Genomic DNA, 15,861 nt, shown 5'->3' with positions numbered 1-15,861 from the left:
CTTTTACAAATCATTACTGCCTTGATTCCACCCTAAGTCAGGATGGAAGCTTTGGAAAAGCAGTCCTTCATTCGGTTCATAACAACCCTTGATGACAAAATGTGTACCCCCTCCGCCAAAACTAATACTGCTTTGGGAGGCCACAATTCCAATCCATCCATTCGAAGAACAAGTTACTTACCATTGGTAACGTTCTTTCACTACTCCCAGTCTACCCGGCAGTAGAATTTCCATGTTATTGCAGTTTACGCTCCTTGAGAGTCTAGTATGGTCTAAACCACATTCATTCTGGTAGTTCTACTGTAAGGAAAACACAAAAAAGCAGAACTGAAGCCAACGGGCGCTGCACATTCTGTATATACCTTCAATGACGTGGGCATCGAGTCGACCACATCGCCCTCTGCCGATTTGTTATTTTAAATTATTATTTTTTTTTTTTCCAAAGTAGCTGAAGCTGGATATATGAGATATCGTAGATGAGTATATGTGGGAGGAACATCCAGTTGAAAAAACATTACCAGGGGTAAGTAACTTTTCTTCTCACTCATACTCTCACTCTTTCACATTTACACACATTGCTTGCACTCCCCTCTGCCACTCATCAACTTTGTTCACACACACTTCTACACTAGGTTCACATTGCCCACAGCTACTCTTGCTCCTCATCAGAATGCCCAGATGCCCATCTGCAACTTGTCACCACTGTTGACAATAACCCCTGAACTCGCCTCATTGGGGTCTCATTGGACCACGTTTCACAGCCTGCTTGGAAGCATCCCCATGAACCTGAGATCTCTGCAGTAGGTATTTAGAGGTGCAGCCTGAGTAGCGTTACATGAGCTGCATATCTATGTGCCCCCATTGAGTGGAGCGACCGTCCTGTGTTTTCTTGGAACTCTGCATGCCATGAATGTTGCTGATATTTAAGGGATATCTGGCAGATGGTGAGAAGTGGGTGGCTGATAGTTGTAGTAGAGGCGGGGGGGGTGACAGCCTGGGAAAGCCAAAGCGTGAGGGAGAGGGAGACACTCTGTGGCGATTTACAAGGTGTTCAAACTCCAGTAGTACACTGAGGCAACATTTTTCTACTGCCACAGGTACAGTGGGTCTTGATGTTCAGTGGTAGGGCCCTGTACAGTGTGATATAGTGCTGGTCTTGTTGCCCTGCGTAGTGGAGTTCCATCACAAATAACCACTCAACTCCCGAGACCAGTCCAACAGTGTTTATTGTATGTTTTAGAGCCGTCAAATTGGCTCTCAATTCTTAAAAAGGGATCTTTAGGGCCTACCAGGTTCTTGGGATGTTTGGCGCAAGGGCCGTCCCTCTCTTACTCCACTTCCCCAGCCTTTTCCTCCTTTGTAGCCCAGGTGCCCTTAACGGGTGTTAGTACTATTGACAAGTTAACCCTAGTGTCTATTTCTCTCTTTGTCTATGGCTGGTATCCCTAAAATGGTGGAAAACTACCTCCGTAGGCATATCTTAGTTGTCTCTGACATAGCCCTGCTTAGTAGTGTTTAGGGGGTCTCAAACCCCTGCCCACCCCAGCACACCCCCAAGATGACGGATGCCACCCGGTGAAGCAGCCCCACAGACCATACCCAGATGACATCACCAAAGTATTCATGAAAAGGCGACATGGCTGAACACACCCGCAGAGACATTAGCCATGTGCAAAACAACACACATAAACTGCTTGCCGACACCATGCAGGAAAGCAAAATGGAAACCACAGTTGCATTGAACAGAATTGGGAAAGCTCAAAACACAGGGCTGAGGACTGATACACTAACTTTTCTGAGAGACACAAAACGGGCCTGGCAGCATGTCCAGTCCTAGCAAGGACGCTGGGGAAGAGCTCGAGTCAGCTGAAAAGATACAGCACCTGCAAGGACAAAAAGGCCGAAATCCCTCATAAATGGCAGCAGAGAAAATCATATTTACGGTCCCTGAACACGTTACCTGGAGAGAGGGAACAAAGCCCATTCAGACAGATAAGGTCGTTGCCATCAAATTGAAGACAGAAGATGAATAAATGCAACTCAACATGAAGATGGAGAATGGAGTATCCTTGCTCAAGGTCTGGGAAGTCAGAGGGGTGAAAAATTAGCGGGAAGCAGGCGGTGCTCTGAGCTCACCTTCCCACCCATCAATTTTGCTCATATGCTGGTAAATTTCCTAAGCTGGCAAGGCTTGCAATGACCTGGAGGGTGGTGCCAGGTAGAGCTACCAGATCTTGCCAGACCAATCAAATTATCTGTCCCCTATAGACTGTAATTATGCCTATACTGTTCACCCAATCCCATTTCGCCTAAGAGCAAGGAATGTATCATTTGGTTGTGAGGACACAGCAGCTTAAAAACTCACTGCCCGTAATGCGCCGAGACTGCATTTGGAGCTGTAACATCCGTGTGCGTATCCCAGCTTCGACTAAATAAAGCAGCAATTTGTCGCATTTCTGGACTCCTCCGTTTTTGGGCATGAGAGGATTTTCCTCGAGACTAACTCTGTTTTTCTAAGTACAATTCAGTATTATAGGGGAGTTATCGAGATGGTGATTTCTTTTGCACTGTACCACCTAGTGAGAATGATTCCAGGAAGAAACACTAACCTTGAAAAGCTATCCAGGGAGCAGAGTTAATGTTTTATTTGAAGCTTATTTCTCAGTGTTTGCCCTTCGAGAAAATGGTTCTTGTGGATATTGGCTATCTACAATTGCTGAAATTATGCCTGCAAATAAAACCATTGCATGAGTTGGCAGTAGAATTGAGTCTTATGCTAGACAGCCAAATAGATATTAAGCCATATGCAAGAACAGCATCCGTGTGTTAAGTGTACTGAGACCACTGTGGAGAGAAAGGTAATTTGCTTTCACCTTTTTCACTAATGAGCAGCTGTGCCATTTACATGAGTTAATTACTTTCCGCTTGATGTTGTCTTAAGCAGGGAGAACTGCTTCACTAGACACCATGCACCAAAAGCACGCTCTGGAGCAATGCAAATCATCCACAGGAAAGGGCAGCAGTGCATTCTATACCACTTGTAGCATATCATGGCTGTGCACACTACACTATCGTAAGGAGTGAACAGTGGTACATTCTGTTTTCCTATACCCCAGTGAGTAGTGGTGCAGTCCTTTCCATCACCAGAAGCAGAGGTGTATATTATGTCAGTCAGAGTGATAAGGTGGATTTGCTTTCTACACCATCTGCAGCGGTGAGTTGTGGTACATTGTATGTCATCTTCACCAAACACTGCATTCTGCACCATGCTCACGAACTGTGGTAATTTCTTCATCTGTGGTGCATTTTCTATAATCTATAGCAGTAGATCTTTCCTAAACCCTCTCTAGCTGTAGTGCTCTCTGCACTAAATCAGACAGAACAATATAATGAGCCATCATCAGAGCAGGTGCATTCTACTGCATCTTCTGCATCTTCTGCATCTTCTACATCTCCAGTAGTGCTGCGTTATATATCCAAGCTCCAGTAGAGACCATTTAATCTCATGTTATTGAAATTGTGGTTCTTGTATCTTGCAAGAGTAGAACTTGGAGAGGGGTAAGGGAGAGAAGGAGTGAGTTGAGACAGAGGAAGTAAATGAAGAGAACGTGGACATCATGGGGAAGTAGCAAGCATAGAAAGGTAGCACCGGTGAATGTGGAAAGTAAGTCACGTGAACGAGGGCATTAGGGCAAGGGGTCAGCAAAGGAAGAAGTGAAGTAGGTGATTGCAAGGGAGGAAGGGAATGGAACTGGGTATATCTTGGAAGCCTGCTGCAAGAATAAATATTATTGATCCCAGATGTAAAAAGACAGTCGATGAGCCCAACCGAACCCCCCGATATTCTCACAGGCCACCCCACCCACAACCACTCCAGTATAGCATGTAAAGCATCTACAGCCACGCCAGGATCCTACTGATCTGATTCCAGGCACACCTCAATTAGCAAGTCCTCTTATCCTGCCTAAGTCTAAGCATTGATGATGGGGTCGCCAATAAGTCGGGGCACCGCCATAAGCCAGGTGTTGATGGACTTGGGGCAGTGTAGGCAGGGACCTCTATCTACATCATGCTACCTTAGGGAGGAAGGGTATCCTCACATGATGCTGTTATGTGGTGTTTTCCCTTTAAGACATCAGGAGTTGTTATAGAGTTCTGCCCAGCCTATGGGGGAGCAGAGAAGATCCTGAGACCCCTGTTATTACTCCATTGCCACTAGAGCACAAAGCCAGGAACGAATAGTCTTTAACAGTTGATCTGAAATTCAAAAGCCGAAACCAGGAGCCATCTCGGGCCCAGTCATGTAAAGCATACAGATCCAGCATGGTGAGCAAGTGGTCTGCAGTAAAGAGGAGGGAATCATGGGAAGCTGCCAGAATCTCCACGAAGGGCTGCACAGGCCCTCCTCTTTGTTTGCCAGGACAGATCAAGTGAAAAACCAAGATGGTGCCCTGTATCTAGATCCTCCGGTCCACAGGCAAAAGTCCCACCCTATTACCCTGAAGTGGGAAAACCATTGTTGCAACACATAGTAACCAAACAGACACACCGCCAATGAGGATCGAACAGGTGAAACCCATACCACCCCAGGCTGTCGGGAGATAAAATGGGCTGGCTCAGGAAAGAGAGTGTGGGTGTTTGGGGAAGGAGTGAGGATATTGTAGGTGATCTGGGACTAGAATAGCAAGACAGGAGGCTGGGGGAGAGAGCCAGGAGTTTGTGGGGAGTGGGAGACAGGAAATTGGAGAAGAGGAATGAAAGGATGGAGAGAGGAGTAGATGAATAAGACCAGAGCGGAGGAGGGAGATTAAGAGGGGTGAGAAGGTGGGGATATAGAATATGGGGAAAGCCACCCGGAACAGGGAATTGAGATATCAGGAGATAGGAGGGGTGGAGGAACATATTGAAGAACAAGTGAAAACAGGAAGAGAGGAGGAAAGGGAGTAGTAAATATCAGGAGACATTTGGAGAGATGTAGAGCGAGAAAATGAGGTGAAGAACATCAGAGAGTAGGTGGGGACTGAAAGATGCTAGGTCTATGCTTCACAGGATAAACACAAAGTGTGTGGTGTGGAACAACGAGCAAATGGGAGACGTTGAGTAGGTGCAGGCAAAGCCAGTGGTTATGAAGCAGGAAGGAGGGGACCCAAGGTATGAGCATTTGATGAGGCATGGAGGAAAATGAGTGGGTTGGACCCTGTACTACGGTGGTGGGAAGAGACCTATTAGGAAATTCAGATAAGCTATTATTTAATCTCTCCCCTGTTCCACACCCAGGCCTCCTGCTAGAAAGAAGCCCCAGAAACTTGCTCCATAAGAGGATGGCTCCTTTGGCCGCCTGTTCTCTGGACCAGAAACAAAGGAAGGGCATTGTCACACTCTGCCCATGCCTCCAAAGACAACCCCCAACCCCAGAGGCAAGAACACCCAGAGAGCTTACCTCACTCAAAGACTGGCTATCAAGTAAGATCCCAAGAGGTTCCTAAGGGTTGGAATACAAGAGACTCTTTTAATTTATGGACTTCAGTATTTAAGTTTAGACCATCCATGTTTTTCTTCGGTAGGAGACTTTGTGGTGAAGAGCATTATGTTTGAGTTGGCAGCCATCCTTTGTAATACGCAAGCACTGAGTTTTCTGAGCATGGGGAAGGAGCCAGTCCTGAGCTTGCAAAGGAACCGAAGAGTTATCCTCCCTTATCCCAAGAATCTGCTAGTTTTCTTGGTTATATGTGAGTTCACTTGTATAATGACTTATCACTTCTAAAACCAATGGCTGGTATGGTTTCTGGCCCCTTTCAGGCACCGTCTTCAACCCGAGATGGAGAATGCCATAAAAGCCCACCCCCTCATTGCATGGAAGATAATAGACCAATCAGCAGTGAACCAAGATAAGAGAGTAGCCAGCAGAGCTATATATGAGAACAATGCTTGACGGAGCAGCACATGAAGAGTGACCTCCTGGGAGGAGTGACAAGAGAGAGGTGAGCATGTGCCGCAGACCGAAGTGTGGACAAGCCACAGAGTGCTTGGTTCCCCTGCCGAGACACGTACCGTTGAAGCCCAGTCCTACAGGGTCTCCAGCAGCAGAAAATGCTTGAGTAGCAACTGAATGGCGCCAGGATGAACCGACGGCAAAACCCTGCAGGAAGGCATTGGGAGCTCTGACACGTGGAAGAGCTGGAAGAAGCTGGAACGGAGAAGACACAAAGACCTACCTGAATGCCTACCCGGATCAACACATCATGAGAGAACGTACGCAGCCGCTCTTGGGAGCCGGCCAGAAAGAGCAAAGGCCAAAATAGACCTCCTGTGGTTGGCGGAGATGCAAGCAACCAGGCCCCAATTTGGGGTGTGAGCAACGAGGCCCCAAGGCGGGTCACAAGAAACCGATGGATGAGAGAAACTGAACCCCAAGACAGGGTGTAAAGCCAGAAAGCACTGGGATGGGTAAAAAACAGGAGGTAGTTGGGTGGAGAAGATAACGCAAGGATCCCTGAAGGGTAACCCGGGAAGAAAAAACTAAATTTGGCAAGGGGGGGATGGCGAGGTTCAGCGCAAGGACCTGTTAGACTTAAGTGTAGTGAAAAGCGCTGCAGGTGAGTGCGGGGGGCGGGACTTGCCAAGTCTTCCACCAGGTAAGTAGAACTAAACACAGGTTCGAAAACACACTGCGCACAGACACTTAGTTAAGACCACGTTGGTATAGTAGTTTTAATTAACACTAGGGTAGCCTGACACGTGTTTCGAGCACTTGCTCTTCCACTGAGGCTGCAGTGAGGTATGAGTCAGTTGCGAACCATAAGTATGGTAAGTGATTGAAGAATAAGTCTCAGGGGCTCCACTGTCACTTGCAGTTGCAACAACAAATATTTAAGCGTTTCCGCGTTGAGGCAGAGTCTCCGCTGCAAATCCGAATCAGGCTCCAGTTCGGATTTGCAGCAGAGACGTGTCAGGCTACCCTAATGTTAATTAAAACTACTATACCAACGTGGTCTTAACTAAGTGTCTGTGCGCAGTGTGTTTGCAAAACCTGTGTTTAACCTGGGAAGAAGGCCAGGTCTGGTCTTACAAACCAGGAGGTTCCCAAAGTGAGAGGATGACCTGAGAATAAGCCAAAGTCCCTGGCCATCCAGAGAGAAAGAGTGACTGACCAAGGACTGTTAAACAATCCCAAAAGGGGAAGTTGGAAGATACATTTGCTAGTACTTTGGCTGGAACTGCATCAGGTGAGATTTCCTTTACTGATATAGAGACATTTCGGTGGGGTCAGAAACCAACCACCATTCTATCATTTGGTTAGGCTCTTTTTAGTTGTATAGTGGTAAAGACAGGAATCCGGTTAGGATTTATGGGCGGCATCCTTGGATTATTTTGTAAAACATCCTGACGCGCACCCCGACTCCTTTTCTTTAAAGGGTAGCACTGAGAAACATTGGGAGAGTATAGGGTTCTGTGTTCAAATAAAGAACTCTGTTACCCAAGATGCCATGCTGCCCGTCTCATGACCTTGTCTTACCACAACACTTGGGCACGACCGTGGTACGCCTCTTCCCAAAATGCAAATTAGGGTACAGTGGGGTTTCAGCAGACAGGCGAGGACAGGGACCAGAGACACAAAGCTGTGCCTCATGCACATCAGGACATGAAGTGAGTGAGCGAAGGGAAAAGGCAAATGGAGCTAGTTGTGTTAGGCCCTGGGTGAAGTAATTGAACAATGTGTGCCAGTGAAGTGCACAACCGGTAAGGGAAGTGCTGCTGAAAGAAGGGGGAGAAAAGGCGAATGGAGCAAGGAAATGGGTAGTGTAATCAAGTGATGAAAGTGTAGCATGAGTGAAGAGACGGCGAAGTGACTTCTATACAAGTCTGGAGCGCAAAGCGCTTCTCAGGTGAAACTGAAAGAGAAGATTAAGAAAGGTAGTGCAAAGTGAGTGAAACATGAAAAGTGAAAAGATAATGCTAAGTGAGTGAAGCAGAAAGATGAGCAGTAGCCAGTGGTGGAAAATGCCATAGAGGGAGTAGCCAAAATCTTACCTTGGCAAAGAGCAGTCTTGAGGTGTGCAGTTGCTCCCTTTGCCAATTTAGCAGAATTAGCTATAGTAGTTGTTGTTAAAACAATTGTTTGCATTGCTCCTGTGGTATTTAGAAAAGAAAGTGGTGCATAATTAGGGTTTCCTGTTTTCAGTGTTTTTTTTGTTTTAAATTCTGGCGATGCCTTTATAGTACTTTCATATCATGTGGAATATGTGTTCAACAGTTTTCTTCCATTTTCCCATCAAGAAAATTGCAAAGAACTGTTTTTACATTTGTTTTCTTCGGACTTGAACAAAGTCACAGAGAAGTCACTGCTGTCGGCAGCAGTCAGCGGATGCCAGTGGTACCTTTTGCTTATCCTGTCTGTCTCCTTACGTACCTATCATGTCTGTATTTTTCCCTTCTCATTGCTGTCGCCATCACCATTTTTACACCTCCTCCCGCATGCTGCAATCTTGCTCTTGGCCTTTGTCCTCCTTTGTGCCTGTGCCCCCCTAATTACTGGGCCTTCATACTTATGGCAACTTTGTGGTGCTTTCCTTTCTATTCTCTCATCAGATTATTTCCCACATTGCTGCTTCATTTCTTCTCCTTTTTCCTTTCTGTCTCCTCAGTATGTCCTATTTCATTCCCAGTCACTATACTTCACTCGCACCCCTACCCATGCCTCACAACATCAATTATCTTATCTGTCCTTCTCTTTCCTTGTCTTTGTCTCTGTTCAGTCTTGGTCTCTGGAATGACCATTCCATATGTAACAAGGCCCATTCTGTCCTTGATAACTTTTTTCATCTTAATTTTCCTATTCTTTGTATCACGGAGATGTGACTCTCTTCGACAAATCTCATTACTCCAGCTGCTCTCTTTTCTTCTTCTTCCTCCTTCTCTTACATCCCCCGTCCTACCGGTCGAGGGGTTGGTATTGGCATTCTTTACCACTCGTCCTAGTCTATCATGTCTTCCCCTCCCAATCCTCCTCTTTTTCCATCCTTCGAGTATCAATTTTCCTTTTTCACTAAGCCTCTGTCTCTTGCTTTTCTGGGAATCTATCTTCCCCAGGTCATGTTAGCACTTTCTGCAAGGATCTCGACCTTCTCTGTCGTCACTTCTTACATTATCTGCCCTTCCAATCCTGCTTGCAGATTTTAATCTTCATCTGTCCTCTACTCGCTTCCAGCTCCTCTTTCTCGATTTTTATCATCTTTCCCTACTCTCCTTCTCACATCTCTGCCTCCATTTTGGACTTGATCTTCTCCTCGTCATCTCTTTCTTCTGCTTTTCCTATGAACTCATCTGATCACTCTCTTCTCTCTTTTTCATTAACCTCTTCTCCCGCATCTCTTCCTCCTCCTTCCGCCGGAACCTCCTCTTTTTTGACACTTTTACATTAATTTCCTTGCTCTTGTCCTTCTATCAACACTCTAGGGGTCATTAGGACCCTGGCGCTAAGGGATTAACGGCACCGTAAAAAGCTGCGGCGCCGTTAACCCCTTAGCGCCTAATTATGAGGTCCCTTTGCGGCTCCCGACCTTAACGGCTGGTCTGGACCAGCCGTTAAAGTAGGGACCCGCAAAGGGACCTTGAAGGTAATTACTGTACCGCAATGTGCGGTACCGTAATAACCGCCTTCCCCATTCCCATTGAGCCCTATGGGGCAAAAATGGGAATGGAGAAGGGCCAATGGTGCAATGGGGAATTACTGCTCCGCCAACCTTGGAATGGGGTGGTAATTCCCCATTACACCATGGCAGACTCGTTACAATACCGGCAGCAACCATGGTGCTAATAGCGTCATTGGCTACCGCCGGTGTTGTAATGAGGGCCTCTGTCTAGTCTTTCTGCTGACTTTTTTGCTTTTCTTTTTTCCTCAGCCATCTCTACACATTACCTTCTGTATTACATTTCCTAATTCTCTCCATCTCATAAGCCACCCCAACAATGGCTTACTCCTGTCCTCTGCTCTGCAAGACGCATTTTCCTCCAGTCAGAATGTCGTTGAAGAAAATCCCAATCTCTGCTTGACCTTGTTAAATCCTCTTTTCTTCACACAGACTTTTCTTAACTTTTCTCATCCTCATGGTTATTCCCAAACTTTGAAACATATCCTCCCTCCTTCTCCCCTGACCACTCTTTGTCTTCCTCACTTTCTGTCTCAGACTTTGCTTCATACTTTTCTTTGAAGGTCATTCTGCTCTTCTACTGCCCCTTCTCCTATGCCATTCTCCTCCTCCACCCATTCCTCTTCTCCCCCCTTATGTCTTCTTTTAATTCCCTTTCTCCCTCAGACAACCCCTCCTTTATTTCCAAGGCTCACCCTACTGCTGCTACTTCTGACCCTCTTCACTCTTCTCTAATTCCTAAAGTCTATCCTTTTCCCTTTCCGTGCTTTTTAAACTTTCTCTCCAGTCCTCTACCTCCCTTTCCTTATTTAAACATGCTACCTTACTCCTCATTCTTCCTGTCTGCGGCTCTCTTCTTTCTGCTTGCTCTTCTAACCAATCCTCTCTCCTTGTTCTTCTCAGCAGCCTTTGACACAGTTGATCACTCCTTCTTCATTCTCTTTCCTCTCTTGGTTTTAGGGGTTCTTTTCTTAACTGATTTCTTTCTAACCTCACTGATAATACATATTCTGTCTCCTGGTACGGTTAAACTTATTCTGTTCTATGTCTGCAATGTGCTGTCCCCATGGTTCGGTCCTAGGCCTGCCCTTATTCGCTCTCTAGACGATCCTCTAGCTTCTGCTATTTGTTTCTTCAGTCTTTCTCACCACATTTATGCAGGCGATACCCAGCTCTTTCGAGTCGAAGATAAAACAAAAACACTGAGTCACCCTTCCAATAGATAAGCTGATCAGTGAGCCAGACAAACATATAGATAGCTGCAATGGGCACACACATTTAACCATGGCATGCCCCCCACAGACTCTTTTCATCAACACCTCTGTTTCAGGCCTATTTGTAACAAATGGAGAAAATGCAAAGCACCCAGAAAATACAGCCAGTTGGCATTAAAATAGTGTTTTTACGGTTTGCACTGAAAAGCAGCATTTGAAGTTGGTAAGCTTTTACCAGGTTGTATCAGTTCCAACCTAAAACTGGAAAGCTTAAGCATAGTATTTCTTTTTGTTCTTGCGATAGAATCCAGTGTCTTTGATGGGCCATAATGGCAATTGGATTGTGATAATACTGCAGACCCTGTCTCCCTTCTGGCCCTAGGAATCATGGTGACCTTGGGCAGGTGGAGGGGATCATGGGATTCCCCTGTTTAGAGAGTGTACATCATGTAGAAGGCTTTCAACATATAACAGACACACCTACACCACAGCATCAGTGCTACACTTCAGGAATGTTGCTTGCAGACACTGCTGAACCTTGTCAACATAACTTTCCCCCATCAACATTGCTTACAGAACACTGGCTCTTATTACACGTTTGCCGGTAATTCCAGCGGGATACAGACAAACTGCTCTTACCTTTACATACACCTGAATATTCCGGTATTACTGGGATATTCTAAGTGCCAGCAACGGTGGAAAATCCCCATTTCATGGTGTCCCATAGGACTGTTAGAATTTCCGGTACCAGTAATACCGGTGCCGGTAATTCTGGCATTTATTTGCTGTAGGGGCCTGATTTGCCTCTGGCTCATGGCCATAAAGTGTCGTCCGCCCTGTGTCCAAAAACCCTAAACTAACCCTTATACGCTAAACTTAATATAATGTGTGTACGGGATTTCTATGAGCTATTTACTTGTAGCTTTTCAAAGTTCATAACATAAAGCTCTAAAGTGTAAAAACAAAGTGTCATAAAGCTTTACTAGGAAAAGGGTCTTCCATTCCCCTATGTTTCCTCTGGTCTTCCAAAACTTCCAGAAGCTTAAGTTAATAATATTCCATTGTTTTCATAAGGAGAACACTCACTCCCTAAATCCTTCTTTTTGTCTACTGTTTTATTTCAGAGTTCCAAAAAAGGGGGAAAGGAGACAACTCCATCTTTGCATAGGTTTCCAGCTCCTCTCATAGGTTTTAGATCTCCTTTGCGTTCTCTTCAATTACTCAATTCTTTGGGGGTTCTCTCTCTCTCTCTCTCTCTCTCTCTCTCTCTCTCTCTCTCTCTCTCTCTCTCTCTCTCTCTCTCTTGCTCTGTTTTTCGACCTTCTTTTAAAATGATTATCACTTCCCTTTTGTTGTTATCGAACTCGTTTTCCAAGGGTAATGCTATTAGCCCTTTGATTGTTCTCAATTCCTTTCCTTTACCTACTTAGTTCTACTGTCTCAATTGTTACTTTATTAAAGTTCCAGTTTTGTTCAAGGGGGAAATGCTCTACAATTCACTTGAAAACACATTATTCTCGTGAATACACACATTTCTCTTGAATGGTTTGTTCAAGCAGGGAATGCCTTTCCCTCAAACCTCTTTGAAGCACATACAACTCTCTTGTTACTGTTTCCACAAATTCACTGAGGGATATTGACCCCTGGACTTTTTCAAGTCTTTTCCCTTTCTTTGGTGTACTCTCCTGCCAGGGTGTTGTTACTTTATAACTTCGCTTCCGAAAGGGGTATGGGTCCTCTCTTTTCCAATGTTTAACAATTTCAGATTGAGATTTCAGTCCCTTGTTTCTCTAACTGTTCTTCTTGCACCTGGTTTAATTGCCTGCCAGGGTGTTAGAACTTTCTTACTTGGGTGCCGGTCCCAGTCTTGCACATTACCTGGGTCACTACTCTGACAGGGATTTTCCACAATGCCTGGTTCACTATCCTGCCAGGGCTTTTCCACCTTTCATTCACTCTGTTGGATCCAGTAAACAATCCTTTTTTTATATGCTGGGTCACCGATCCTTTCTTAACAATGTCTATGTCAGCTTTACTTCTCTTGCTTTGGCTCTTAACAATGCAGCTCTTAATAATGTTCGTAGCAGTTTCACTGTCCTTCCTTGGACTCCTAACAATATTTGTAATGGTATCAACTATACTGTCTTTACTTAGACTCAGAACAATGTTCATATTGCTATCAACTGTTTAACTTTTTTCTCTTGGGCTCGCACCTCTATGTATAATACGCGACATTCAACTTGAAGCGCCCGGTAACCCTTTCACGCTCTACGGGCTTACTGGTCTTCTGTGGATGCTTCTGTGTTCCTTGCGTTTCATCCACAGCTTTGCTTTTGGTCCACTTGCTAACGGTGCGTTCTGCAAGCCGCTCTGCTTCCGTTTTACCTCTGTCAGTATGCGACAACTTCAGCTGCCATTGACAGAGACGTGGCAAACACCTCCCAGTTTCACTTCTCTGCACGCTATGTCTCTCCCCTGCACGGCGTTCCACAGTCCGCTCCTTCCCGACCTTCGAAATGGCATCAGAACAAGTTAGCTGCAGTGTCTGCCAGTTTCGCTGCTTCTCTCTTCCTTGCTGTTCACCTGTGTCCATTTTAAATGTCGTGGTCTTATTTAGCATTCTCCAATGACTAGAACGTGGCGTTGGTTTACCGCATCTGGTCATCCACATTACTCCATCGCTCTTCCTAGTCTCAGTACTTGAAAAGAGGGGGGTGGGCAAACAGTGTTGGTTAGAAAAATTCGGGAATTCACCATCCACATTACGATAAGCCATAATTGAGTGTTGCAAAGGTACCTGGCTGTTACAAATAGATATATCTGAAAGGTTGTTTTTATGCAATATCCCTCTGCCTCACTGGAGTTTGTCCTCCCCTACGTGGCCCTCCCTCAGATAGCCACACCCTGGGTCAGAGTCAGGTGGCTTCTGCCTTTCCCTGGCCACGTAGGAGAAGCTTCCTTCCAGGGAATCAGTGACAAGCTGTAAGATTCGTCACAGGGCTCATACATATGTCCAGCAATAATCTGTGAACTTTCTTCTTTCAGACCTGCCTTCCTTCCTGACCCCACTGATGGCAGCCTGTATATACTAGGTGGGAAGAATAAGGACGGATTAATGGTGAGTATAGAGATTCCTAGATTTCTGAAGAAAATACTTCACCCACAGATAGGTGACAAGGATGGTCATGAGGGGCTCATGTAAGAGTGTTTCCAGCTGTGGTGAACGCAGACAGGTCAGGTCTCTCTCTGTGGTGCAATTCCATCTTATCCAAGTAAGGAATCCAGATATCCTTGCATATAGGTACAAATATTTGGTATTAGATGCACATTTGGGCAGTATCACATTATAACTCTTTATTTACCACTGAGAAGCCTTCCGGTCATTACTTTATTTTCTAAACCTCTGAAGGCCTGGTGTGCAAGTAGGGTGTAGGAAAGTGGATGCCCTATGATGTTTATAGTAAATGGGCAGTGGTAAGAGTGTGTGGATGTGGGAAGGAGGATCAAGACAAACACAGTGTCCGTTATAAACACATACACTAGTGGAGGAATTACGGAAGGAGGGAGATACATATGCTCCACATATGCCAAGTGATGACAATATGTTAAGAGGGTTTAAGCAAAATAAAAAATGTAAATATATGCTATTTGGTTATATAAATAGGACTTCTGTGGCTACTGTAAAATGTGCACACTGCATGCTTCTGCTTCCGCATTACAAAGTACTGGTGAACAATTGCAAAGATTATGTAAAAATACCTAAATCCTGGATAGAAATGTACTTAAACAGCTTATGTATGTTTATTTGCTGGATTTACGAAAATGGATTCTTCCATTACCATGTCAAATCATTGCAGCTATTTCCCCTCTGGGAGATAATGTGATGAAAGTAGAGTGGCTCACATTACTGAGGTGATCTGTACCCGGTTTGTGGTTGGAAAACGAGACCGCTATTGACGTTGTGCGAGAACCTCCAGCTGTATTGAGCAACACCTGAAGTTATGAGTCTTTGAATCATCAGAGCAGCGCGCTGGTCCTCTATTAAGAGCCCACTGAGCTCAAATTCTCCAAATCACCATGACTACCGAAAGTGCTGCAGCCCTTACCTGTCTTGGTGCCACCCATACCTATGGGTGATGCTGTTCGCAGAGCATGGTTCTAGTTCTGCCCTGCTTCTGACTCTCTCGCAAGGTCTGATTCTTGCCCTGAGTCTTTCTCTCTGTTTGTTGACTCTAGTCTCCTCCAGTGTCTGAGACACAGCACTCAGCAGGCTGACAAATCAGTCTCTCAGTTCTCTTTTTATGCAAGGAAGAGGATGCCCATCTCAGCATATAGGGATTATGGCATTCTGCCCTCTGCAGTCTTTCCAGGCGGTTCAACTCTCTTAGACTGGGAGCAGTTCCCCATGTCCTTTAACTGGCTCTGGTCTTGAAGATCTCCAACTCATGTCCGCACTCATCCCTTTCGGCAGGCTGAAAAACAGATCCTCTTTTTATACTAGCCGGGCCAGTCGATTATTTACTGATTGGCGGGTGTTTTCATGTGTTTCCTAGAAAAGTCTAATTGTGAGGTAGCTATTGTAGCTCATTACTCAAGGGCCAGGCTTTAAAAGCCTTGGTGGACATGTTGAATAAATGCTATATGATTTTGGCGTTTGTTTGCTGAGCAGGCTATTTCATTCTCCCTTTGGTTTATTTCAATCTTTGCTGGTAAAGGAGTTTAAGCGAAGGGAATTTCAAACATCTGTGGGCTGCCTGCTCACCTTTCACTAGGGAATTCAGAGTTGCTGTTTCCAGTGTGGTTTTAGAACCGTTTCAGTTTTTTATATAAACTGGAGGGGGGAGTTATCAACTGTACTGTACTGTCCTGGTTCAGTGATGGGGTGGGCAGTCCTACATTTGCTCAGGGGAAGTGTTTGGCGTGTTTTCTTTTCCTTCTGTCTAGTGTTTGGTGTAGCTTGGAAAAGGAGAAACATTGAGTAAAAACTGAAACCTATG

At 45.3% G+C, this 15,861-nt stretch overlaps 1 protein-coding gene across 1 annotated transcript in view; it reads left to right on the top strand.

Annotated features, from left to right (window-relative positions):
* ERN2 (endoplasmic reticulum to nucleus signaling 2) overlaps nt 1-15,861 on the top strand; it is a 1,116,259-nt gene that overhangs the window by 234,837 nt on the left and 865,561 nt on the right. Inside the window, exon 4 of the mRNA XM_069647392.1 lies at nt 13,910-13,982. Within this exon, the coding sequence (XP_069503493.1) occupies nt 13,910-13,982 (73 nt within the window). The remainder of the gene's footprint in view (nt 1-13,909; nt 13,983-15,861) is intronic.

Source organism: Ambystoma mexicanum, chromosome 2q (genome assembly GCF_040938575.1).
Source record: "Ambystoma mexicanum isolate Mex_15411 chromosome 2q, UKY_AmexF1_1, whole genome shotgun sequence".
Classification (NCBI taxonomy): Eukaryota; Metazoa; Chordata; class Amphibia; order Caudata; family Ambystomatidae; genus Ambystoma; species Ambystoma mexicanum.
The sequence above is the reverse complement of the archived record's forward strand: the minus strand, read 5'-3'. Positions and strand labels throughout refer to the sequence as shown.